Source organism: Vulpes vulpes, chromosome 7 (genome assembly GCF_048418805.1).
Source record: "Vulpes vulpes isolate BD-2025 chromosome 7, VulVul3, whole genome shotgun sequence".
In the NCBI taxonomy this organism is placed as follows: domain Eukaryota; kingdom Metazoa; phylum Chordata; class Mammalia; order Carnivora; family Canidae; genus Vulpes; species Vulpes vulpes.
The window spans coordinates 72,940,310-72,966,629 of record NC_132786.1 but is presented as its reverse complement, the minus strand read 5'-3'; the positions used below and the strand labels follow the sequence as shown (position 1 = coordinate 72,966,629).

General features: G+C 57.7%; 1 protein-coding gene across 5 annotated transcripts; it reads right to left on the bottom strand.

Moving 5' to 3' along the window:
• Positions 1 to 24,157, bottom strand: KCP (kielin cysteine rich BMP regulator). Of its 5 annotated transcripts, none has more exons than XM_072764093.1 (42): positions 24,051 to 24,157; positions 21,918 to 22,084; positions 21,566 to 21,758; positions 21,409 to 21,485; positions 20,658 to 20,742; positions 18,465 to 18,532; positions 18,164 to 18,260; positions 17,940 to 18,022; positions 17,616 to 17,709; positions 16,714 to 16,796; positions 14,489 to 14,582; positions 14,276 to 14,355; positions 14,106 to 14,199; positions 13,697 to 13,782; positions 13,543 to 13,624; positions 13,156 to 13,308; positions 12,960 to 13,066; positions 12,789 to 12,882; positions 11,952 to 12,125; positions 11,723 to 11,805; positions 11,477 to 11,570; positions 11,195 to 11,383; positions 10,744 to 10,914; positions 9,348 to 9,524; positions 8,619 to 8,704; positions 8,283 to 8,373; positions 8,062 to 8,144; positions 7,865 to 7,958; positions 6,700 to 6,873; positions 6,379 to 6,461; positions 5,656 to 5,776; positions 4,658 to 4,737; positions 4,356 to 4,455; positions 3,777 to 3,865; positions 3,334 to 3,436; positions 3,104 to 3,246; positions 2,637 to 2,809; positions 2,444 to 2,555; positions 2,248 to 2,349; positions 1,318 to 1,482; positions 573 to 879; positions 1 to 446 (listed from the first exon to the last, which is right to left on the bottom strand). In XM_072764093.1, the coding sequence occupies exons 1-42, from the start codon at positions 24,127 to 24,129 to the stop codon at positions 196 to 198; spliced, it is 5,061 nt and encodes a 1,686-aa protein (XP_072620194.1). In that variant the 5' UTR covers positions 24,130 to 24,157; the 3' UTR covers positions 1 to 195. The 5 variants fall into 5 exon arrangements, with proteins under 5 accessions (XP_072620194.1, XP_072620195.1, XP_072620197.1 ...); XM_072764094.1 differs by having other exon boundaries at positions 11,952 to 12,070; positions 12,789 to 12,829; positions 24,051 to 24,152; XM_072764096.1 differs by lacking the exon at positions 9,348 to 9,524.
• Between the last annotated feature and the right edge of the window lie 2,163 nt (positions 24,158 to 26,320).

Genomic DNA, 26,320 nt, shown 5'->3' with positions numbered 1-26,320 from the left:
TGCCTTAGGAGAGACCCCAATTTTACTGCTTCTGACTGAACATAGTGAGGTCTCTGTGGGACAAAGGCCCAGGCTCCCGGGGTCTGGGTGGGGCACTCTCTCCATGGCTCTGGCCATGGCGAGAGCTGTTCTCCAAGGGGAGGCTTTTGACCTGATGAGTCCTGGGGTCATCCTGGCTCAGGGTGCCCTCTGGGGCTACTGGCTGGGGATGGGTAGAGGTGTGGGTGGTCGGTCCCCAGTGAGTTGGACTGGGGGGCAGGCCTCAGGTGAGATACAGTGGGCCTCGTGTTCCACCAGGCCTGCGGGGCACTGGCAGCCGGGAACGCAGGGCCTCACACAGTGGGCTGCCAGCTCCCCCAGGGGGATGTGCTGGTTGAAGCAGGTGCGGGGACAGGGTGGGCCACATTCATCGAACACGAAGCCTCGGTCCAGGGGACAGCCCACCACTGCAAGTGGAGTGGAAGTCAGGGTCACGGGGGCATGCCAGCGGCCCTCCCGGTACCTACCCCATCCAGACCTGAGCCCTCTGCTCCACCCTCTTCCCCAGCATGCGCAGGGCATTGCCCCCTCACCGCAAAGCGTGGGGCCCCGCCAGGCAGGCGTCACCCCTGCCTGCCGACAGTGGCTGGCATAGGCTTCCAGGGCGTCACAGAGGCAGGTGTCAGCCAGAGAGCCAGGGCCACAAGCACATAGGTCGTACACGCAGGCGGCAAAGAAGGGCTCTGGCGGCACCACAGCATGGCAGCGACTGAACGGGGAGGACTTGAGCACCCCACAGCGGGCATTGGCCTCACGCCGGGCACGGTAACCTGCTGCCTTGCACGGGTCCACCTCACGGCCCTTGGAACACGGCCGACTAGGTTCAGGCTCTTCTGGGACCTAGGTGGGAAGAGTGACCCTGATGTGACAGCATTCACTGGCAGCTGACCTTTGTGTGCTATGTTCTTCAAAACACTTTCCACCAAATAATTTGGTTTAGCTTCAATCCTCCCCACCCCCCACAAGAATAGCAAAGGAAACACCACCTACTTTCTCTTGTTCCTATTTTACAGATGAACAAGTCAAGGCCCAGAGCAGATGAGTGGCTTATCCAAGGTCACACAGCCAGTGAGTGGCAAGGCAGGACTTGTGGATTTAGATGATGCCTCTTTCAAAGGGCCATCCTGCCTCCCCAGCACCAGGACAGGCAAGAAGCCCACAAATCATCCTGAAGCTGCAAAGCCCATCTGTGTCCCCCCACTTTCTATATAGAAGGGCTGTTCTAAGACTCACACTCAACTATGCCTCTCTCGGCTACCCAGCTCCTGTGCCACTCACCTGCCAGCTATTCCCAAATGCAGCCTCTGTGGGCAGGAGCAGCCCCTCACGGCCCTGCAGATCATCCTGGGCAAAGCCATTGAAGTTCCCACAGAGCCCACACATCTGGCCATGGTAGGAGCCAGGCACGCTCACCTCCACTTGAGACTGCCCGTCCCACAGCACCTGTGCAGAGAGGCTGGGATTGAGGAATGGGGAAAGGTAGGGACCCCAACCTGGCCCCAGGTGTTGTCAACACACTCCATGCTGTAGGGGAGGAGAATGGGTGGGTAGAGGCTCCCCATGGAAAGGAGGCTGCTCTGGCCAAAGCCAAGTTGGCACATGCTATGAGTCCTGGGCAAACAGAAGGCATGCCCACAACTCTGGCAGGAGGGCACCTTCTCCCATTGGCATCCCTGAGCTGGGCCCCTGATGAAATGCAACCCACTTCCAGAGATTCACTTTCTCATGGGCATTAGGACCTTACAGAGGATAGAGCACAATTAGAGTCCAGATCAGAAATACGGACAAGCCTTATTTTATGAATTTACAAATTGTACTTCTTGCCAAAGGCAGGGTGAAATGTACTCTTTCACATGGGAGTTGGAAGGAATCTCGGAAGTCACCTAGGAGACCTTGGCTGACATCCCCCCCCCAATCTTTCCCCCTTTTTACCAACAAGAAAACAGGCTCAGAGGGGGTTGGTACCGGCCCGAGTCCCAGTGTGTTGGTGGTGGAACCAAGATTAGAAACTAGGCTCAGAATGCCTTTCATTGCACCCAAGGTGTCTGACCATGATTCCTCTCCTCCCCTCGGAATTCAGCAGAACTTTCTCACCTCCCTGGCCTGATCTGGCCCTGAACCTGGCTGGTATTCCCATTCCCTCTACACAGATCCAGAGGTCTGAGCAGGTCGGAAGCTCCCACGCGCCCCCTGGCCCTGGCTCTGCACCTGGAGCCCGGGCTGGGCATGCAGGATCAAGATGCGTCTCCGCAGCTCCACGTACAGCAGCGGCTCCAGTAGGAAGGGCAAGGTCACCGGGCGCCCGTCCACCTGGAGGAGGGAGGCAGGAGGAGGGGCAAAGTCGGGACTGTAGAGTGGACAGCGGAGGACCGATGCTCGCGGCCAGGTGCTCAGCTCTGCTCACCGTGACCGCTTTGCCCTGCAGCAGCCGCACTGCCACGCCTCCGAGCAGCACCGCCACCTCCTGGGTCCAGGCCACACCCCTCCGGCCCCGGTTATCGTTGGTCACGTGCACGCTGTGGCGTGAGAAGCCCAGGTGCAGCGGTCAGCAGGGCCAGGTGTAGGGAGTTAGGGAGAAGGCGGAGGGGGCTGCGCACCTGAAGTCCCCTCGGCCGCAGTCCTGGGCCAGCACGTAGCTGCAGCTGCCCTGGAAGTGCAGCAGGCGGCCGTCGAAGGTGCGGTAGTGAGGGTCTCCGAAGGCCATGCAGGAGGCGGGGCGCGGCAGGCAGCGGGGGCAGCAGCTGCCGGGACTCAGGGCCGGGGCCTCGTCCTGGCCTCAGCCCGGACCCTGGTCAGACACATCGCGCTCCCCGCCGTGCCCCACGCAGACTCCCCTGGGACCGAGCATCGCCCCGGAGTCTCCCGGGACTCCAGCTTGGCTCCGGGGCTCAGCGCGAGCGGGCTCAGGGCACCTCCCTGTGGCGGCGCCTGGAGCCGCACAGCCCCGGTCCCCGTCCGCTCCCGGCGCGGCCGCCCCCACCCACGCCCTGCCTCCTCCCGCTGGGTTTCCCAGGACCGCGCTGCCACGTGACCCCGCACCCACCGCCCCGACCGTGGCACTCACGGGGCCACAGGAGAGCGGCGGGCAGCGCTGGCTCTGGCAGCGCACGGTGCCGGCCACGCACGAGCAGGTGGTGCAAACGTCCACGGCCCAGCGCTCCCCCGGGGCCACCGCCCGGCCCTGGTGCTCGCACGACCCGGCGGGGGCTGAGGGGACAGGAGCGGGGTAGGGTCAACGGCCTGTCCCTCGCACTGGGTCTCGCTTGTCCCCAAGTCCCACCGTCTGGCTGGCACCTTGGCATCGGTCACAGCAGCGGCCAGCCTCTCGCACCTTCACCCAGCCGTGGGGGCAGGAGAGGGCGGGGCACTCCTCCAGGTCGCACTCCACGTGACCCCGCTGAGGACAGACGTTATTGCTCTAGGAACTTTGTGCAGGGCCTGGGGCCCCTGGCCTCATACTTCTCGGGGCCCTCTGGGTCACCTTCTGAGGCAGCAGCCCCTTCTCTCTGCCCCTGCCCAAGAACACCCACTTCATGTTCAAGTGAGGGATGAAAGCCAGCTCTTAGCTCCCTGCCCAGCACAGGGATGCTGCTGCCCACTCTCCCGGCTGGGGGGTGGGGCTTTTTCTAATTATCTCAAATACCCCATATTCACTGGCCCAGTGTCTTGAGACTCCTCCCTTTATCCATCTGTAAGGCCCTCCACCCCACCCCATGCCCGCCTACCACCCAGCTCACATGGCAGGTGCAAGTAACGCAAGCATTGCTAGGGTCCTGCCAGCTCTCTCCATCTGCCACTCTCCGGCCCTCGGCCTCCACCACACATTCTGAACAGGAAGAAATGAGGATGGGGGAGCATTGTCTTTCCAGCTGCATCCTCCTCTCTGAAGCTTACCCTGAAGGCCCACGGCAGCCAGGTGCCCACACCATTCTAACACCCTGATGGGCATCCAGATGACCTACTAGATGGCAGGCCCTACGCCAGTATTTGGGAAATGGGAAAGGTCCCAAAAGCCCAAAGAGCCAGAGGCTGGAACCTTCCCATGGGCCAGCTGCCAGCTCAGGGCAATGCCTGGCCAGTGGGCCTGAAGTCCTTGAGCCCACTGTTAAGCCTCGCACGAGGCCTTGAGAATCCAGAGGTCATTCCCTGCTTTCCTCTGTTTTCTACACTCCAGTGAACCACTCTTCACTTCTACAAAAGAACGAAGACTGCATTTGGAGTATAGACCCCAGGTCGCCCACTTAGCCTTTGGATGCCACCCTTCCTGTCTATCCCAGGGCTCATGCTAAGAGGATGCAGGTAAGGCTGGCACTCACCTCGGCACTCGGGGCAGCAGCTCCCAGGGAGGGTATGGCGCTCTGATGGGGGACAGCTGAGCTCAGGACAGTCCTGGCGAATGCAGAGCCACGTTAGATCCTGTGGAAGGACATATGAACACCATCGGTAGAGGGAGGGAGCAGGGTGTTGGGAGTAGACTTAGGCAGCTATGATACTCAAGGTAAGTGCATGGACATCGGGTCCTTGGGGAGCCTGGACCTGCCACAGGAGAGGAGTGGCTGCCAGAGCCTATGAGGAAGGAAGACAGAGCTTTGGGAGTCCCCGAGGCAGAAGGGCTCACCTGGCACCGGCAGGTGTAGCAAGGGTCCGGCGGGGCCAGCTCAGACCCCAGCAGGCCTTCTGTGCAGTTACTCAGCGCTTCTGTGAAGACAGGAACTCAGCGTTGGGGGTAGAAGGGGGAATCAGGGGGCAAAAGCCCACTTACCCACTGTGTCCTCAGACTTTCTAGGCCTAGGCATACTCATATGCCCAACACCTTGATTCCAAGAGGATAAGTCCTCTTTCTTCTGGGGTCAGCAAAGAAAAGTTTGGACTTTTTAAAAAGAACTTTGCAGACTACTAGGGTGGAAGGCCTGGAGATGGACAGGGTGTGGCTTCCTTAGCCCGAGGTCACTACGGACCATCAGGACACCTTGTCTGCTTCTTCGGCTATTTCCTTTCCTATTACCTGGTTAAAAGGGCATGAGGAAGCAGAGCCAGGTGGGGACCCCAGGTTCTAGTCCTGGCTCCAGCATTGAGTGCCTGTGCCATTTTGGGAAGACTAATCAACTTCTCTGAACCTCAGTTTTCTCATCTGTAAAAGTGGAACAATACCCCTCAGTGGGCAACAGAGAATTAAATGGGATACTGTTTATTAAAAGCACCAAGTACAGTGTCTAGAATGCAGTAGATGCTTAATAAATGTTAGTCTTCTTCTCTCCCCTTGAAGCACATCCTAGCAAGTGTGGGTAAGAACTGTTCCCCATCCCTGTGGCCTCTCTGGTCTCCCCATTACTGCTCTCAAGAAACCAGCAGCGGACAAAACTCCTGCCTCCATCGCCACCTGCTGGGCAAGATGCTCCACAAACTGTGCCGGGCTTCAGAGTCCAGGGATCTCTGCCAGTTTCCCCATTTCTCCCTAGGGTGGGGGTGGCAGGGTGCAGGCCTCACCTGCCAGGGCATGGGCTTCAGGTAAGGGTGAGAGCTAAGGCTGAAGAGGAGAGCTGGCTGGCTCTTCCAGTATCACTCCGAGAGTGGCAGTCCTACCCTCTTTTCTACCCCCATATCCCGGGAACTCACGGGCACACGTGGGGCAGCAGTGCTGGGGCCCAGGGGGCAGGAGCTGGCTGGTGGGACAGCCCACCAGGCTGGGACACTGCCGCCGGTGACACTGAATGCTGGGGGGTCCCTCAGGCTGCAGCTACAAAAACAAGTGAACAAAGGTGGGTGGGTCCCAGGCCCTGAAAGCTGAGAGACACCCTCTTTCCCTGGGCTCCAGGCCCTTCCATCTGTCTGCTGCGCCTCCTCCTGGATATGTCTTGGGCAGGTTAAACTCCAGTGAGGCTCCCCATCTCCCCCAGGGTGCCCCTCACCCCATGCCCTAATTCCCAGAGGTGACGTCCCCTTCTCTCTCCAGTTACTTGGGCCTGAACCTTCATGTGGCTGATGACCCTCCTACATGCTATCCTCCTCCCCTGCCTGCCAAGTCTCCGCATATAGGCCACTGAACATCTGCTCCAAACGGCAATTCCCTAACATGCCCCCCAACCACTTCCCAGGTGTCTCCCCCACCTCCCATACACACCCACCCTACACCCCAGCCAGGAGGGCTTTCCCACTGCCTGCCTCCCCAACTCCCCACACTTGGTGCCCATCCCACCCCACACTTCCTGGCCCTGCTTAGCTCTTCACTCCAAGTCCTGCCTCACCTTCTGGCCACAGGGGCACAGTCCTGTCTCTGACCCCCACAGTGCCTGCTCCCCACAGGGTCCAGGCTGCCCCCTTGATGTTGCCGTCACCCACCTCACAGAGGCATACTTCACACGGGTCTGCCCCAGGCTGGAAGCTCTCCCCTGGTTCATACTTGTGGCCCTCATGCTCACAGTCTTGGGGTGGGGGGCAGAAGCAGAACAGGACCAGGAAGGCTTTAGACTGGCAGGAGTGTCAGGGGACAGGGTCCTCTGTCCCCGCAGTGCCCCCAGCTCCAGGGGTGTGTGTGCAAGAATGGGGTTCACTTCTCCTAGAATAGCCCGTCTTTGCCGCCCAGCCCAGTTCAAAGGAGGGAGATGTTGACCAGGGGCTGCCTCCCTGACTTCCCTCACCCGGTCCCCAGGCTCCCAGTACCAGAGCATCGTGGGCAGCAGTCACTGAGCACTTGGTGGGGCTGGGCACAGGAGCTGATACACTGGACGCGGGCACAGGTGACAACGCCCTCATGACACATGCAGGAGGAGCAGGGGCTCTTGGGGTGCACCCAGCTACTGCCTTCAGGGTGCTCCTCCCCATGAGCCAGGCAGCCTGCATCCCAGGTGAGCAGGGGTGAGCTCTGAGTCTTTGGTTATGCATGTATGCCCTTGTTCCCCCAACCCTGGGTGGTCAGCAGGGCATGTGGGTGCCAGGAGGGGGATCTGCACAGATGTGGTAGGAAGGTGGCCTGGGGCAGAGCTCCTGTCTTGGTGCAGGGGAAAGGCCCGGGGTGAGGGTCAGAACACCTGGGTTCTTATCCTATTCCGTGCGTGCTTGCTTGCCAGACCAAGGACTACAACAAATAGGAGCCCAGTACCAGCAACGGTACCTGGCATGCAGCAGGTGTGTAATAAGTGCATGTGGAAAGAATGAAAGGCTCCATCGCTAAGCATGTGCCCAAGGTAACAACCTCTCCAAGCATCAATCTCCTCATCTGTTAAAAGGGGATTTCATCTGTCTTGCCTACCTCAAGGGCACATGAGATGCTGTGACAGTTCTGTGGAAGCTATACCCTGCTGAGCAGCGTTCGGGGCAAGGGCCAAGAGGCAGCCTACGAAAGGCTCATATTCTAGTTCCAGACAATGAAGATGTAAATCCTGACTGCCACCTACTAGCTGCATGACCACAGGCAAGTTATATGTTGTCTCACTGTACCTCAGATTTCTCATCTGTAAAATGAGAATAATCATAGTACCTATCTGATCGTGTGTGGGTTAAATGAGATATGTGTCAAGTGCAGAGCTCAGACGCTATGTGCTCAACAAATGTTAATCGTCATTATGATGATGATGAATAGAGTGTGGTTACGAAGCGGGGCAGTTTTGAGGGGGTGATGGTCTGGCCAGGCCAGGGGCAGAGAGAGGAAGGAAGAACTGAAGACTACCAAGGAGGAGCGCTCAAGGGCCAAGGTGTGGCAGGGCCAGCAGGGCAGAGGGTGGGGGGGTGGGGGGCAAGGGAGAGCTAGGAGGGCAAGGAGGGGCAGGTACAAGGCATCAGACCCAGGGGCAAAAGCAAGGGGGCAGCCACATGGGGCCGGGCATACCTCTGCAGCGAGGGCAGCAGCTCCCCTGCTCCGTGACCTGGAGCGGGCAGGACAGATGAGGGCACGGCAGCCGCACACAGCTGACCTGGCCAGCCTGCAGGAGATGTGGGTTCCCTGACCTGCCCCCTAGGCCAGGTACCCCAGAGGCATTGTGGGCCTGCCCCCACTGCTACCCACTGTGCTCCCTCCCTGCCTACCTGACAACGACACCACTCACAGCTGCCTGGGGGCCCCTCAAACTCTTCCCCGTCCCGGTGCTCCTGGCCCTGGGAGAGGCAGTCTGTGGGAAACATGTTTCCTGGGCAAAGGGCTATGCCACCTTGCCCTGTACAGCCTCAGGCTGGTAGACACAGGCGGGGAGGGATGAGGACGAGCATAGGGTGCGGGGGGAGACTGGGGCAAATGGAAGGCAGCTCACTGTGGCAAACAGGGCAGAAGCAGGGTCCTGGAGAGGGGTGGGGGCAGAGAGCCGGAGGACATGGCTTCTTCTGGCAGCGCATGGAACCATCCTGGGGGAGAGAGGTCACACTGCCACTTCTTGACTCCATGTCTCACCACCTCAAATGAGGCTACACACTGCCCTAGGGTGAGGTGCCCATAATGAGCCTGCCAGGCTCCAACCCCCATCCCTTGGCCCAGTTGCCTTCCACCAGATGGTACCCTGTGAGATGGGGTGGGAGGAAACAAGGCCTTCCTGGCCAGAGAGGAGGATTGAGGGATGGAAGGTTACCAAGTTTCCAAAAGGCCACCTCACCTGGCAGGTGCAGAGGGAGCAGCTGGGGTCAAGTGGGTCAGGAAGGGTCTCTCCAGAGGCTGCAGTGACCCCATGATAGAGGCACCCTGGCAGAGGAGGAAACATAAAGAGCAGCCATGGATGCAGCTTTCCATGGCCACACATACAGCTGGGCCCCGGGACCTCCACCAAAGCCGACATAGACAGGAGACATCAAGTGCGGCCTGCAGCAGCCACCAAGGTGAGGGTGGGAAGAGAGACATTGCCTGGCTGCTGAGAGGGGCAGGCATGACGGGAGTGAGGACTGGAGGTGGGATCTAAAACTGCTGGCGAGCTTCTGTCTGTAGGGCCCATGGGCAGAGGAGGTGAGGAAGGGCACTCCTGGAAATGAAGGCAAGAGGTGGGCCGGGATCAGGATCATGGGCAAAAGAAGCCAGGAGGGAAGGAAGCTTCCCCTCGTGACTGGTGACTCTAGGGTCTGGGGGCCACTAAATGGGTAGAGTCTGGTGATGTGACATTTGAGGAAGGTGACGAGACAATTAAAGAGCAGGAAGTTCTGGAAACACAAGGACTAGTTTTTTAACGAACACAACCGCTGGTCTGAGGGGACGGCAGGGACAGACAGGAGGGCCTGGGTGTGGTGTGAGGAGAGTACAGGCTCTGGGTTTGCTGTGTGGCTATCTCAGGAGAGGGGGGACTCTAGGCCCCCCAGAGCTCCAGAAGGGGCAGGAAGGGCAGGTGCTGTCCTACCCTGGCAGGTCGGGCAGCAGTGTCCAGCTGAGGTGAGCGGGTGGCTGCAGCCCGGAGGCTCACAGGGCCGGCGGCCACAGGTCACATAGCCTCTGAGGCAGGTGCACAGATTGCAGGGCTCTCGGGGATCCGGGAACTCCTGGCTGCTCAGGTAGGACTCCCCTAGATACTCACAACCTTCAAGAAAGGATGGGGAGGGGCAGGCAAAGGGCAGAAAGGGAGAGGGATGAACAGTCCTCTGTTTCCATTTCGAGCTTGGGCCCTTGGGCCCGAGCTGGGGCCTTAAAGACACAGCAACTTGTGGGAGGGAAGGACTCGAGCCAGGCAGGGGAAGGGGGTCAGAGGAGTCTGGCGTGGGGGGACTGGCCAAAGGACCAACTTCCTCCCTTTAAAGCCTGCAATCTATTGGGAAAGACCCACACAGAATCTGTCCCTAAAGTTAAATACCCAGCAGGCCACTTCCTGGCCAGAAGGCATCAATGTTCCCAATCTGAGAGCTAGAAATAGCCCAGGATGGCTTGGGAGATATGATTCAAGGTATCCTCTTTCCATTACTCTTTCAAGCCCTCTGATTAATCAGAGACAGGGAGGGATCCTGGGGTGTTGGCAGCCTTGACCCGAGCAGCTTTTTGACTCTTGCTGACCTTTTTAAAAAGAGAGGGCACTTCAGGTGATAATGATGTATCGGTGTTGGCTCATCAATTATAACTGCATCAAATGCATCCCTCCAGTGGGGGATGTGGATAATGAGGGAGGCTGGGTAAGGGACCAGGGAGTACATACAAAATCTCTGTACCTCCCTCTCACTTTTGCTGGCAACCTAAAACTGCCATAAAGAAAAAAAAATTAAGTCTTAACAGAAAAATAAAGAGTCTCCATCTCAAAGCCTTGGTAGGCAAAAGTGTCTGACTCGAATTTAATGTTTTATGTTTAACTGTATTAATATTGATGGTAATCTTCATTCCTGGCAAATCGAATTCATTGACAGTATGATATAAAGACTCTTTTCTAAAAAGATTTAAATTTAAAAGTTAATTTGAAGAAAGACAGTTAACTAAATAAAATTATAGGTGATAGAGGGGTATGTAGCAATATTGCTAGGCTAGTACAAGAATGACCAAAGACTGGGAAATTGGATCTTGTTCAACTCTTTTTTATAGGAGATAGAGTTACATTTACCAATGGTTAAGGCAGTGAATTTTATGTTATGCGTATTTTACAAAAATACAGCTTTTTAAAATGTATTTTTTAATTAAAAAGAAAAAGTAGGCCCAGAGAGGTTATGTAACTTGTCCGAAGTCACACAGCCAAATAGCATCAGCTGTTTTTGTTAGGTGATAGACTATGCTGGCCCAGCCCTCCCAGCCCCTCATCCCCACGGTCCCCTGCCCCTCACCATCACAGGCAGGACAGCAGTCATCCCTGGCAGGGAAGGGACACTGAGCAGGGGCACAGGCCCTGGGTTCACAGCTGACGCTGCCCTCCCAGCAGAGGCAGACGTGGCAGGCGGCAGTGGGCGAAGGGAAGCGCTCCCCGCTGGCAAACTCCTTCCCCTGGTACAGGCAGCCTAGGGGGGCAGGCGAGGAGGCTAGGAGCGGGGGCGGGGGTCTTGGTGGCTGTCCCCCGGGCCCACAGCCTCCCAGGCCAGGCGGACTGGGATGTGGGGTAAGAACCCCGACGAGGGAGTGGTGGGCTTGGAGGGAGGGGGATGCTGGGCTGGCGCAGCGTTGGGGGCTGGAGAAAGGGGGACACGGAAAAAGAGGGGACCAGGTAGGGCGAGGCTCCCTCCGGGGCAGAGTTGGAGGGAACAGGGGCCGGGGGCGGTGGGGGTGCCGCCGAGGCGTTACCGTCGCAGGAGGGGCAGCAGGGTCCCGGGCGCGGGTGGGCGCAGGGCGCAGGCGGGCAGGGCAGCCGCTGGCAGGACGCGGAGCCGTCGAGGCAGAGGCAGCGGCGGCAGGGGTCGTCGGGCAGGGAGAAATGCTCCAGGAGCCGGGCCGGACCCCCGCCCCCCGGCCGCGGGCAGCCGGAGGAGGGCGCTGCGGGGAGAGCGCACGTCGGGGCTCCGGGAGAGCTGCGGAGGGGAGGCGCCCCTCTCGGGGTTGGCTCTGCCCCAGGGCTGCGCCGCCTACCGGGGCACTGCGGGCAGCACTCTCCGGGCAGCAGGACCGGCTCTGGACAGGGCAGCGGCGGGCAGCGGCGGGCGAGGCACTGCACGCTTCCGCTCTGCAACGGGCGGCTTAGTGGTGGGAGGCAGAGGACGTCCCCGCTCCTTCTGTCTCTGTCGGCCACCTTGGGGGACCTCTCCAGGTTTCCCAAGTCCCACCCCTACTCCCCTGGACCCCTCCTCCCACCCCGGGGGGAGGGGGCGGACTGACCAGACAGTGACACTGACGGCAGGGGTCAGAGGGGTGAGGGAAGTCGGCTCCGTTGGGGTACTCTTTCCCTCCGAAGGCACAGCCTGGGAGATGGGGCAGCTATAGGCCTGGGAGGGGCCCCACTCCTCCCTGGTATGCCACCCTTCCAGCCCCTCCAGCCCTTCCAGCCCATAGATGGGACCAACCATCCAAGAAGACCACCCCTCCTTCTCCATCCCATCCACCTCACCATTGCAGTTGTTCTGGCAGCAGGGCCCAGGCAGAGGGTGGGCACAGGGGGCCCTGGGGCAGGCCCGAGGCTGGCAACGGGCCTGGCCTTCCCGACATTGACACTCCTGGCAGGGGTCCCTGGGGTGGGAGAAGCTCTCGCCATCCACAAATACTTGTTCCTCCAGGATGCAGTCTGAGCATTGGGGTAGTGGAAAGGGCAGGAGAGTGGGGCAAGGATTGACAGTTCTTGGGGTGGGCTGAGAGCCCATCTATCCTTGGAGTCCAGAGCCACTGAGGAAAGGTCACTAGGAAGCACCATGGAGAGAGTGGAGGAGTCGTGTGTATATTGCAAGTGTGGCTATCTCTCTGAGCACACACGTGTGTGTGTGTGTATTTGAGCCCATTCACCTGCAGGCATGTGTGCATGTCTCTGAGGGTGAAAAGCCAAGAAGCTCATGCATGCATGTGTTTGTGATACATACCCTGACACAGACTCTCCACGAGGGCAGGGCTCAGGTCACATTGCATGCCAGCAGCCAGCCTCCCACATGCCAGACCCAAATGTTTGTGGCATGAACCTGCTTTATACTGATAGATACACAAGTATATCTGACTGGTGGGGGTATTGGAAGAGGAAATAGAGTCGGAGGGAAGGGTCGTATAGTAACATGAGGGATAAATAAATCTCTACTCTCCCTCCCACCCATACCCTGTGAGATCCAGAGAGTTCCAAGCTGTGTCAGACTGGAAACAATTTGAGAAGGCTGTTGTTTTCTAAGGTATCTGCCAAGCCCATGGGGCCATGGGAGCGCTGGGTCTAGGGCCCAAAAGCCAGACAGGTGTAAGAAGCACATACCTGGGCACCTGGGACAGCACTGGCCGGGTCCACTCTGGGGCCTGGCACAAGTTGTGGGAGGGCAGTCAACCAAGGAGCATCTCACAGTCCCATCCTGGGAGCAGGGAAGAGGGCAATGGGGTCAGGCCCCAGGAAGGGTTCAGCAGGGCAGTGGCAAGCCAGAGGAGGTACCTTGCAGCGGCAGGCATGGCAAGGGCTATCTGCATCTGTGAAGTTCTGCCCATTGGCGTACACTTGGCCATGGTAGGTGCAGCTCTCACAACTGGGACAGCAGGCACCTGGGTGGGGCAGACTGGTCAGAGCCCAGCTAACCAAGGTGGGCTGGACACAGCAGGGGAAGAAAGCCAGATCAGGGGGGAGTTCTCACCAGGGGGCTGGGTAGGGTGCTGGCAGGGAGCTGGGGAGCAGAGCACAGCCCCACACATGGGCACGCCGTCATGACAGGAGCAGGCCGTGCAGGGCTGGCCATCAGGCTCCCACTGGACCCCCTCAGCAAACTCCTCTCCATCGAGAACGCAGGCTGCAGCAAGGGAGGGCTATCACCATGGCAACCTGGACACCTCCAGCCATCCCTGACCTCCCCAGGCCACAGGACCCTGGCTTTGCCATCCCCACGGTGGCCTCTGAGCACACACTGGAATGGTTGGTGGGCCCAGCAATGCCCCCTTTACTGTGAAGGAATGCCCTTCCATCTGCAGCGGCTGGAAGCAGCACTCCTTTGAAGCTGCCCCTACCTCTCACCCTCTCCACATACCTGGACAGAGCTGGGGACCAGAGGTGGGCAGTGTGCAGGGGGCAACCGGGCACTCCTGCTCCTCACAGGAGACCTCACCGACCTAGGAGGGACACTGGGTGAGAGTCCTCAAGGAGTGAGACAGATCTGGGGTGTGAGAAGGCGAGACTGTTACCTGGCAGGAGCAGCGGATGCAGCGCCCACTCTCTTGGAGTCTAAAGGTCTCCTCACTCTGATACTGGTGTCCCTGGTACTCACAGCCTGGACAGGAGGACAGGAGGACCGGGGGACAGAGCTGGAGGCTGACAGCGAAGTCTCACACCACCTCGAGGCATCCACTCTGCCTCCTGATGCTCCAACCTCCCTTCCTCCAGGATCAAGGGTTCCACCCCTGGGGTCCAGTTTGTCACAAGAAGGTGAGGTGAGAACATGACCCTCGCCCATGGGGACAGGGCTTATCAAGGACTTCTCCCATCCTACAGTCCAAGGGGGCTTCCCATAGGTCCAAACACCTGCTCCTACCCCAGGGGCCCCTCCTGGGCCAGTGCTCAGCCCTCTCCTGATGACTCGAGTCCCCAGCTCACCATCACAGACTGGGCAGCACTGCCCAGGGGTCCTGCCTGGGTATCTGCAGGGCACAGGCGGGCAGGGCAGAGGCTCACACTGGACACTCCCATTCTGCCAACAGGGCCTGGTCAGCGTTCAAGAGGCAGGCTGGGAAGCCGGGCCCTCCCTGCCGGGCAGCCACACTCACAGCGCAGCGGCAGTGCGAGCAGGGGTCCCCAGAGCCCACCGGCTCTCCGCTGCGGTACTCCCGCCCATTTAGGAAACAGCCTGTTGGGGAAGAGGGTGCCTCAGACCCCTCTCAGGAACCACACTGCAGCATGTCATGGCCTTCATGGGAGACTGGGCCGGGCCAGCCGTGAGTTTTCTGGACCCCCACTCCAGGCTCCCCTCGCCGACTCACCATCACACAGTGGGCAGCAGGTGCCAGGCAGGGGCCGTGCAGGGTATGGGCACAGGCTGGCACACTGTCGCTGGCGGCACTGAATGTGGCCCTCCTGGGAGGGGGCAGAGGAAGTGGCCATTAAAAGCGGCAGAAAGAGCAGTTGAGTCCTTGCGATCCACTTACTAGATATTGTTATGGCTTAAACTGTGTCCCCCCAAATTCATATGTTGAAGTCCTAACCCCCAGCACCTCAGAACATAACCTACTGGGACACAGGGTCGGTGCAGATGTAATTACTGGTTAAGATGAGGTCATACTGGAGTGGGGTGTCCCCTCCAATAACTGTCTTTATAAAAAGGGGAAATTTGAACACACACACACACACACACACACACACACAGAGCAGCATGTGAAGGGGAAGGCAGAAGCCAAGGGACACCAAGGATTGCCAGCAAACCACCAGAAGCTAGGAGAGAGGCCTAGAACAGTCTCTGTCACAGCTATCAAGAGGAACCAGCCCGATGACACTCTGATCTTGGACTTGTGCCCTCTTGAACCACAAAATAATACATTTCTCTTGTTTAAGCCAATCCATTTGTGGCCCTTTGTTATGGCAGCCCTTGGAAACTAATACAGATGTTTAACCCAGATATTATTATTTTTTTTTAACCCAGATATTATTGAAGCTCTGTGGCTCAGTTTACCCATCTGAAAAAAGACAATAATAGTCCTGTCCTCATAGCCTGTTATGGGAATGAAACAAGATATGGTATCTGGTGTGACAGCCACCTCTGGAAGCTGCCAAACAGTAGCTGCCGCTACTCCCCAGAGCTGTTCCCAAACAGAGACCACCCCTTGAGTTCACCACCTGCATCGAGGCTAACTATGGTCAGTCCTATACGTGGGCAGCCAGTGATTCTTCTCACAGGTGTGAGCGTGGGTGGTCCGTGTGAACAGGGTGGGAATGCACATGGGTGCAGAGCAGGTGGGTGCCCCATGTCCTGCACAGTGGAGTCCTCAGTTCTTAGGAAGCTGTCAGGGAGCTCTGTGGCTCTGGCTGGAAATACAGCCCTCCTCAGTATGCGCCCTGCCTGGATGTTAGGCTTCCACGTCCCTCTGCCGCTTCCACCCCCAGGTTTTGCCCGGACTGTTGTTCCCCACACCTGGTGTCTTTGCCCATTCAGGTTGCTGTAATGAAATCCTATAGGCTGGGGGACTCACAAACCGTGAACAGACATCTAGTTCACAGAGTTCTGGAGGCTGGGAAGTCCAAGATGAAGGTGCCAGAGTGTCTGGTAAGGACCTGCTTCCAGGTTCCTAGACACCTGTCTTTTCACTGTGTCTTCACATGGCTGAAGAGAGGAGGAGCTAGCTCCCTGCAGTCCCTTCTACAAGGACATGAATCCCATTCATGAAGGCTCCACTCTCGGGACCTAAATATCTCCCAAGCCCCCTCCGCTTCTAATACCATCACCTTGGGGGTTAGGATGTCAACATAGGAATTTGAGGGGGGCACAAACATTTTGGAGCATCTTTTCCCATTTCTCCCTGCTTAAATTCTACTCACCCTTTAAGATCTTAGGTAAACACCACCCCTCCCATGAAGATTTTCTAGATCTGTGCTGTCCAGTAGAAACATAACACAAGTCACAAGTCACTTCAGATTCCCTAGTAGTCAAATTTCAAAAAGTAGAAAGAAGCAGATAAAACTAAATTTTAAAATATTCCATTCAACTCAATATATCCAGAAGTTATTTCAATATACAATCAACATAAAGCATTAATGAGATATTTTACATTCCTTTCTTTCATACTAACTCTTTAAAATCCCATGTGTATTTTTCACTACAGCCGATCTCAGATCAGACGGCCACATTTCAAGGGCTCAGTGGCCACACATAGGAATGGTTACAGACTGGACAGCACAGTTCTAGACGTCTCCAGGTACTCTGCATTTCTCTCTTCCTGGAACTGTCCTTGCCTGTCATATCCTGCCCTCACTCCTGGAGCTTGCAAGCTCTTTGAGGTCATTCACAAACCCATGCTGCATTCCTACTGTGCTCAGAACTTGGCACACAGACAGGCACAGCCCCGTCCCTGCCTTCACAGTGCCCAGGGTCTGGCCTTCCCCAGCTCTGTCCTCTCCTAGTGCCTATGGGATGTGCCCAGTGAAATGAAGGAATGAATATGGTGGGCCTGTGGACAGGGAAGGGGAGGGGTAGGGGAGCAGTGGTGGGGCTCACCAGGCACTGGCAGATCTGGCAGGGGTCCCCAGGGGCAGTCCACTCCTGGCCATGCTCCCAGCGAGAGCCACCTTCCACGCAGCCTGGGGTCGGGGTGAAGACGGGCAGAGAGAAGCCTGGTGGGAGCCAGCCTGGGTGCCAGCTCCAGTCTGCTCCTACCTTCCTCCACATGCCCTCCGGGCCTCCTGAGCCCCAACCACACCAGGTCATGCCTCTGCCTAGACTCCTGCGGGCTCCCAGGGCCCAGCGCGGCCATGCACACCTCCCCTGCTCTCAGTCCTCCTCATCTCTCACTGTAGGCTTTGGCCATTTGCGCCTGCTTGCACCTTCCCACCTCACACACATCCACTTCACACTGTCAGTCCTGCACCTTCGTGCAAGCTGGCCTCTCTTCCTGGAATGCCCTAGCTGACTGCCCATTATCCAGAGGGTTCACTCAGGACATGCTGTCTCCAGGATGCTTTCCTTCCTGTGTCCAGGCTGGATTAGGGTTCCTTCCCCTGAGTTTCACAGTACCTGGCACCTGCTTCTCATCCTGCCTTTGCCATGGTATTGGTGTGCGACTCAGCGTCACCCCCTAGTGGTCCACCTGGAGCACCCACCCTGTGTATCCGTGCACATAGCATCTAATAATTATGGTCAACATTTATCAGGTGTCTAGTGTCATTATCCACACCAATGGGGACCTGAGGCACAGAGTAACTCCCTCAGAGGCACACAGCCATGAAGTGGCAAGGGCAGAATCAGCCTGGGCATGCTCAGCTCCAGAGCAGGCTTGATAGGGCATCGCTTCTCCACTGACCAGCCCCCCCCCCCCCAGGTCAGAGCCAGCAGAATGGGCTCAGGGGTTGAAGAGATGGAGCGACAGCCCTGGGGTTCCAGGGCAGGAGCAGGGCCCTTACCTCGGCAGGTCGGGCAGCAGCGCCCAGGCCTCAGGACCGGCTCAGGGCAGGGGCTGGGTGGACACTTGACAGGCACACAGCGAACCAGACTCCTCTGTAATGCACCGGTAGCTGTAAGGCCACCGGGGCTGGCTCCCAGAGAGGAGGTGGGCAAGGGCTGGACATCCTTGGGGGCGGGGCACGGGGCCGGCATGCAGGTGAACCTCACCAGCAGCAGGTCTTGGAAGGTGTATGACGGGATGGAGGAGCAGCAGGTATGGCCCAAGGTGGGGCAAGGAGTATATAAGAAGGAGCAGGGCCTGGACAAAGGGCGTGGGGACTCACCAGGCAGGAGCATTGGAGACAAGGGTTGGAGCTGGACAGGAAGTTGGCACCCTCTTCATAAGGCTGACCCTCATACTCACAGCCTGGGGAGGGTTGCCAGGATGACAGGCTGGTCAGCAGAGAGCAGGGTGAGTGGACATCACCCGGGGAAGGCATGACCCCAAGTAGGTACTGGACCCTCAGGGGCTGAGGGGGTGGAGGTGCGGGGCAGGGCAGGAGGTCACCTGGCCGGCAGACAGGGCAGCACTCCCCAGGTGGGGTGTAGCTCTCCAGGCAGTTGAGCTCTGGGCATGAGGGCCTCTGGCACCGCACGGTCCCTGCCTGCAGGGCAAACACTGAGCCCTCCCTCTGTCTCCACTGCCCAAGCTGAGTTACTCTGCTGGCCTAGCGGGCCTAGCAGGCTGTAGGCCTTGACGCCTGGTAGGTAGCAGCAGCTCTGTCTGGCCCCCAGATTGGGGGCCAGGCCTGGGGTAGGCCGGGCATCTGGGACGTGATGGTGGCGGGGCTAGCCTCTGATTCCCTTACCTGGCAGGTGCAGATGACACAGGGCTCTGGTTGCCACCTTTCCCCAGCTCTGTGGCCTCCAGGGCAGCCTGCAAAACCAGGCCGGGAGCTCCATGTTAGAGACTCATAGTACTGGAGCCAAAGCACCTCCAATGGTACCACATCACAGGGTACCATTCAGGCAATAAACAGAAATTTTTATAATTACTACAACTTTCCAGCAGATGGCAGTCAATTGTCTAACTCAAACATAATTAGATTTCCATTATTTTACAATAGATAGAAGTGTTGAGGAAAGGGTGCCTTTTTTTTATATATTTCTTTTTTTTTTTTTAAAGATTTTTAGTTTTATTTATTTAATCATGAGAGACAGAGAGAGAGAGAGAGAGAGAGAGAGAGAGAGAGAAACGCAGAGGGAGAAGCAGGCTCCATGCAGGGAGCTTGACGTGGGACTCAATCCTGGGTCCCCAGGATCACGCCCTGGGATGACGGCGTTGCTAACCACTGAGCCACCCGGGCTGCCCCAAAAGGGTGCCTTTTTAAAAATCTTCACCAAAGATATCAGATGAACTAGCAGTGGCCTTAAGGCACCACGTATCCTGAAAGCTCTATGTGTGTGCATGTGCGTGTGTGTGTGCGTGTGTGTATATGTGTGTGTGTCCCTTTTCTTTGTGATCCATCAACTCCCAAGACTCCACTCCTCATCTCTGGCCAGGACTCCCCAGACCTCACTGGTATCCTGAGCCCTTGACCCATCCTTCATACTACTAGCTGTTATCTTGCCAGATAAAATACAGGATGCTTAGTTGAATCTGAATTCCATTTAGACAATCCATACTTTTTTAGTATAAGTATGTTCCAAATATTGCATTAGATGTACTTACACTAAAAAAAAATGTGTTTATGTAAAATTCAAATTTAACAAGGCCTCTCGTATTTTATTTGCTAAATCTGAGAACCCTATTTCCCTGACTATGAGCTAGTAACATCTCCCAGCAGAGCCACAGCCTCTACCTCCTCCCACTTCTCTTCATGTCACTGGCACCACTCACTGCCTTCCTAGCCTCCCACTATTCCATGGGATCTAACCAGTCCCCAGCTCCTGCCTGGGCTTTAGAAACACCCTCCCTCTGCTGCCACTGCCATCCCTGGCTCCATGCCTAGACGACTACTGTACTAGCCCGCTAAACGGTCTCTTGCATCTAGCCCAAACCAGATGAATATTCCTAAAACACTCTTTTAAACAAGCCATGCTGGTTCTGCAGCCTTCAATGGCTCCAATTGCCCACAGAAGAAAGTACAAACTGCAGGGCTTATAGCAGCAATCTGTTCCCACTGGGCCTTTCCAGACTGATTTCCTACAACACATCTCTCTGTTCTTGTGTCCAAAGGGCTGTTAAGTGCTATCTCATTCTGGTGAAATCTCACTTTCCCTTGAAGATCCAGCTGAGATGACCCACTGTCTGTAAAGCCCACCCTGACACAGACTTGAGTGGATTCCCCTGCCTTCCTGCCATCCCCTCTGGCAGCTAACCACATACTGCCCTTCTATAGGTCTTTTTTTTTTTTTTAAGATTTTATTTATTTATTCATGAGAGACACACAGAGAGAGAGGCAGAGACACAAGCAGAGGGAGAAGCAGGCTCCAATGCACGAAGCCCGATGTGGGACTCGATCCCAGGACTCCGGGATCATGCCCTGAGCCAAAGGCAGACGCTCAACCACCGAGCCACCCAGGCGTCCCTCTATAGGTCTTTTAATCTAGTCATTGGATCTTAAATGTTGTGTTATATTAGCTATGGTCTTCTCAACTATGTTAGAAGCTCCCTGAGGGCAGGAAAAAGATCATACAGAGGTTCTGGATCAGTCCCAGGACAGAGTCAGTATTTGCTACTGTGCTTCAGTTTTCTGAGTTTTTTAAAAAAGATTTTATTTGCAAGAGCAAAAGAGAGACAGAGAACACCAGCGAGGTGAGGAGACAGAAGCAGACACCCCACTGAGCAGGGAGCCTGAAACGGGGCTCGATCCCAGGACCCCAGGACCAAGACCCAAGCTGAAGGCAGATGCCTAAACACCTGAGCCACCCAGGTGCCCCTGTGCTTCTGTTCTGAAGTCGCCAAACTACTGCCAGAGTGAATGGGCAGGCAACCTGTGGCAGGTGGAAGGTACCCCGCAATGGCTCTGGGGGCCCCAGAACGAGTGCAGGAGGCTGACCTGGCTCACAGTGCGGACAGCATGCTCCTGGCTCTGGGCAGGGTCCTTCTGGGCATGGTTTCTGGGTACAGGTTATGGCTCCTTCCTGTGGGAAAGAAGACCCTTGGCTGCACAGACATCAGAACCCGGAAGGCCTGCCTCCAGAACCAAAAGCTCACCCTAGGCCTGGACACAACAGAGGAGCAGGAGGCCAAGGCAGCTCAGGGTACGTGGGCTCCCTTTGGTCCTAAGGCAGAAAAGAGACATCCTACCCCCACCCCCATCATCTTCTGCTTCTCTTGACCCCCAGAAACCATCTCTTCCCAGTGCTGGCAAGTTTCTAGAATGGAGAGATCCTAGGAAGGAAACTGAGAGCTTCCTCAACAGAGAAGCGAGGAAGGAAGGGCTGGAAGAAGGTGGATGTGGAACCAAGTGAGGGAGAGGAGGCAGGTATATGACAGGGACAGATGGATGAGCAGGGACAGGGAAGGGCCACAGCTGAGGGGGCGATGTAGGAAGATAAGCAGCTCCATCCCTTCTGCCCTCCATGCCACTGTTTGCCAGGCCCAAATCAGAAGGGGGGTGGGGTTTGAGCTCCAGAAAATAGAGCCACTTGGAATCAGCCAGAGCCACTGGTGGCAAGGTGTTGGGGGCAGGGCAGGTGGACCCCGTCACTTAACTTCCAGCATACCAGGCTGCAGTGATGCATAACTTAAGTGAGGCAGGTAAGGAGGACAGATATGTGATGTCTAGGTGGGTCACAGGAACTCACCAGGCAGTGGCAGGTGGTGCAGGCATCTGGGGAGAAGGTCTCCCCGTTGCCATAGGCCTGACCATGGTGGCTGCAGCCTGGGGAGGAGACAGTGCTGTCACCCAGGCACTCACAGCCATCCCTTGGTGTCCTGGCAGGCAGATACGGCAGCACTCACCATGGCAATGGGGCAGGCCGGGCTTGGGCTCACAGTGCACAGCCCCATCCCGGCACACACAGACTGTGCAGGTGTCAGGCTCCCAGCCAGCACCCTCAGGCCAGGCCCGCCCCAGTCCCCGGCACTGGGGAGAAGCTGGGCGGCGGCATTCACAGGACTCCAGCTGCCTCACCCTCGCCTGCAGCTCCTTGTTCTGGGGGAAAGGGGTAGAGGGGAAGGTAGGAGGTGCTGGCTCAGTTCCCACCCAACCCTGCTTTCCTTTAACAACACAAGACCTAAAAACAAAAACAAAAACAAAAAAACCCACAAGACCTGCCTCCCCCTGCCCACACTCACAGGCCCCCAGCAGTACCTGCTCTCTGAGCGCCATCATCTGGGCCTCCAGCCTTCCCAGCCGTTCCTCCAGAGGGCGCCACTGCTCCTGGGGGGCCTCAGCAGGGGCTGAGGAGTGGGCTGGCTCCTGCTGCTGGTAGTCCTGGATGTCAGCAAGCTCAGGGGGCTCCCTGAGGATGACCCCACCTGAGGGGTACAAGAATCCAAGGTGGGCCTGTGGGTAAAGGGCTAACAAGGTTTCCTGGGTCCTGTCTTCCAAACCATGCAGGGGAAGAGGGTCACCCTGTGCCCTACTCCTGTCCACCTGCCCACCCACCTTCCAGAGAAGAGATATGGTCTGTGAGGGTGCTGGAGTGAAAGCATGGAAGAAGAAGGGAGAAGGTGGACAAAAGTCACCCAGACCAGCTTTCCCAAGTAGCAAGAACCTCTGTCAGGTATCATCCCCAGGGACCCTGACCTGCTGGGGACATGGAGAGACTAGAGCAGCCCGTGCAGGCTGCAGCCCAGGAGAGGGAGATGCTGCATGAAAGGTGGGGCTGCTTTAAGGGGCCTGCAGTCTCATGTGAGCAGACCTGGCCCTCCAACCCCCTGTTCTCATCCTGTCCTCATCCCATCAGCAAAGGCACTGCTTCCTGAGAATGTGCACAGGGAGGGGCAACCGCTCCCTCTGCTCCACCTCTACCTCGCCCCCAGCCTCGCCACTATTTCTGGGCCTGTGGTGGAGGGGTTTGCGGATCCCACTTTGGGACCCCCCACTGCATCTGACAGAGGTTCTTGCTGTGGGGCGGGGGTAGCCTGACGCTGAGGACATCCCATAGCCCAGATCCTTCCTCTGGGTGAGGGTGGGCAGTGGAGGGTCTGGATAAGGAAGAGGAGGGAGAGGGGAAGGTCTTTCCTACAGAGGCAGCTCATTAATGAGGCCAGGCCTGGGGTGGCTAAAAGGGTTTCTCGCAGACACCAGTCCTGTAAGGCAGAGGCCCTGTCACCCACTCCCCACCCTGGCTCCTCCAAGCAAGGACTGGAGAGTCTAATTTGAAACCTAAATTGTCTTCTCTCTTCCAAACCTGCTTTGGCCTGCCTGAGTTTCTTGTCTTGGTTGCTGCCATCCCTACGGACTCAGAAATCTGGGGCTCAGTTTCCCTCTTGTGTACCCCCCAACGCATCAGCCTCTGGTCTCAATCAGTTGTCCTCGACCCACTCCTACTTCTCCTCTCCACTGTCTCCACTCGGGAGGCTGAATCAGAGGCGTCCTCCCTGCCTCCACCTGCTCACCTCTGGCATCACTTCCCTACGTCTGACAGTTCCCAGCGGTAAGTCCAAACGTGACCTTTTGCAAACGCCACCCATCTTTTCAGCCTGCCCCGCTACTCCCCACATCTGGGTTCTAACACCCCAACAAATGCCGGCACCCAGCCTCCCGTGCACATTCCCATCGCCTCCCTTTGCGGGGATCCTGTCACCGGGAAGGTGGTATGGCTCCTGTGGGGGGCGCGCTTCCCGGGCCCCTGCAGGCGGCTGAAAATGAGGTCTCAGCACCATAAACCCTCCATCCCGACTTGTCACCCCCACCCCCTCGGTCCCTCCTCAGGCCACTCCTCCAGGCCTACTTAAGCAGGCCCGATACGGGCGTCAGGGAGAGGGTGGGGGTCCTCTGGGACCCTCAGGGAAGACAGGCCAGCCGCTTGCCTGGAGATGGTTTCACGGAGCCCGACGCTCCCCAGGGAACTGTCCTCGGCGGCTCCCCGGTCCCAGCCGGCTGCCGAGCCCTTGCACTGACCCCTCTATTCCGGCCGGGCCCCCTCCCCCAGGAGAAGGCCAGACAGACTCAAGTCAGCCCCCGGAGCGGCCTCCTTCTTCCCCACTTTCTCAAGGCAAATAATTAACTTCAGACTCCCAGACTCCAGGGCAGCCTCTCCGCCCGCTGCCTGCAGGAATTCCTCCGAGCCGCGGCAGGAAGCCCCCCGCCCCCGCCCCCGCCCCGGGCCTCAGCCCCCCGCGCCCCCACACGGCTCGGCCCCGGCCCCGGCCCCGGCCCGACGGGGAGGACCGCGGCGGCCCGGGAGGCGCTCGCACCCTTCGCGGGGGCGGGGGAGCCGCCCGCCCGCCCGCCCCTCCCCGGGCCCCCGCCCCGGCCTTCGGCGCCCCGACCTACCTCCGCCCGCCGCCGAGGCCAGGGCCAGGCTCGTGAGCTGCAGGACGAGGGCCAGCGGCGCGGCCCGGGGCCCGGCCATGCTCGCTCCGCCTCGCCGCCTGCGGTCGCGGCTCGCGGGCGCCGGGGGGCGGGGTGGGGCCGCGCCAGGCCCTCCCACCGGGCTTTGTTCAGGGAGGGCTGCGGCTCCCCGACGGCGTCTCCGCCTGCGGCCCCTGGAGGGGGACCGTGAACCCTGACAATGAGCGCTAACTCATCCCCCTGAGGCCCCGGAGCGCGAGCGGGTTCTCCGGCGCCCCTCGCCTCGGGGCCGCTCCGTTTGCCCTGGGGTTCCCAGGTCAGCTTCCTTCCTGCTCACAGGAGAAGATTGTGCTGGGTTCAAAACCCTATGCGGCCAAGTCCCTGTGCCGTTAAACAGACGCCTAATCGTGCCTCAGTTTCCCTGTTTGTAAACTGGGGATTATAACTTCTGCTTTACAGACTGGCGGTGCAAGTATATAAATAACTTAGGGTAGTGGTTGGCACATGCTAAGTGCTCAGTAGAAACAAGCAACAGCAAAGGTGCTGCTCCAGGCCTCTGAGATCTCCTGCTTTCCTCCTCTTTTGTTCCGCCTATGCGTTTCCTTCCTGGACTCTACCCACCACCCCTACCACCCCAGGAACCCCAGGCTTGGCCCTAAATGCCAAGGCCTCCCTTTGCTGGCTGGTCCCAGTCTATTCTCCAGTTCCTAAACTCAGGCCTGGGGTGGGGAAGAGCCGGGACGGGGGGCAGGGCTGGGCCGTGGGCTCAGCCTGCAGAGGCATCCAATGGGAGGAGGAAGTGAGGAAAGCTGGGCTAGAACTTCTCAGTGCAGCTGGGAAGCAGGGGGGAGCAGGGATGCCGTCCCGCCCCCCCCCCCGCGCCCCGCCCCCCAGCTCACAGGCAAAGGGACTTTGAAGGTGGAGCCATGAATCCTGCCAAAGCAGTCTCCCTCCCTGCTGTAAAGGCCGGCAAGTCAGAAGCCACCCTTCCCCCATCCAGGCAGGGGTTAAAGGTCCCCCTCTCTGCTGCCCACTCCCCATAAGAGAGGGCAGCGTCTCTCCCAGGAGTGTGGACCCTGAAAAGTGCCTGAGCAATTGGCAGGAGGATTAGGGGTGGCCTCAGCAGATCTGGAGCTGGGCTCACAGGAGCAGGGGGAGGCTCAGGCCAGCAGACCAGAGAAGAAACAAGGATGTGGCATCTCTAGTCTCACCAGGGTTAAAGAAAATGGTGCCTGTTATAAGGCAGGTCCCCTGGGAGACTGGGTGGAGCAGAGGCTAAGAGCAGACTCTGGTGAGTCCAAATCCTGGGTCTGATGATACTTTCCACTGGTGACCTCAGACAAGTCATTTAACTTTCAGTGGCTATTTTTTCTTAGCTGTGACATGTAGTTCTAATAGCAAGCACCATAGAATGTTTTGTGAGCTTACATGAATTAATGGCTGGAAAGGACACTCAGCACATTCTTCATTTGCAAGAGATGGTAGAGAAACTTTTTTTTAAAAAGATTTTATTTATTTATTCATGAGAGACATAGAAAGAGGCAGAGACACAGGCAGAGAGAGAAGCAGTCTCCATACAGGGAGCCTAATGTGGGACTCAATCTTGGGTCTCCAGGATCACACCCTGGGCTGAAGGCAGACACTTAACTGCTGAGCCACCCAAGCATCTGGAAAACTCACTCTGAAATAAAAACCCAGGGTCCTGAGGAAAGGGCATTTGGGGAGGCATTTGAGTTCCACTGTGAGTGATCATCGTGAACCTCTTTTGTGCCAGGCATCAAGCCAGATACAGAGATATAGCAATAAACGAAACATGGCCCTTCGTGGAATGCCCCCATGCAGGCCAAGGGAAAGGGGGCCTGGGGTCCCTGGCAGAGGAGGAGTGTGAGTGTGAGTGTGGAATCATAGGTGCACACAAGTGTCAGGCTTGGAATACAGGGCTCACATTTCTCTGCCAGATGCAGCTGTCCTGACTCAAAGCCAGCCCATTCTGTAGAGGAGGACATTCTGGCCAGAGAAAGCAGGAAAGACTCAGGCTTGAGTCCTTTCTTGGCAGGATGGCCCCACATATAGAGTGGCATGTGGGAGCCAGAGGGGGGTGTAGGCACATCCATGTGGGCAGCCCATGTTGCTATGGAGGGCAGGAGAAGGACTCCAGGGTTCAAAGCTGGTAGGTTCTGAGTTCAACTCCTGTTCCACCCTCACAGTCCAGACTGGTTGGTCTCCATTTCTCCCCACCCCCATTCCTTCTC

Coding starts and splice junctions, on each gene's coding strand:
- KCP (XM_072764093.1), bottom strand. CDS start 24,129: ATGGCCGGGCCCCGGGCCGCGCCGCTGGCCCTCGTCCTGCAGCTCACG. Junction 8,705..9,347: donor CTGCTGCCCGACCTGCCAGG/GTAGGACAGCAC, acceptor CTCCTCTGCCAG/GGTGCCTCTATCATGGGGTC. Junction 7,959..8,061: donor GTGAGTGGTGTCGTTGTCAG/GTAGGCAGGGAG, acceptor CATCTCCTGCAG/GCTGGCCAGGTCAGCTGTGT.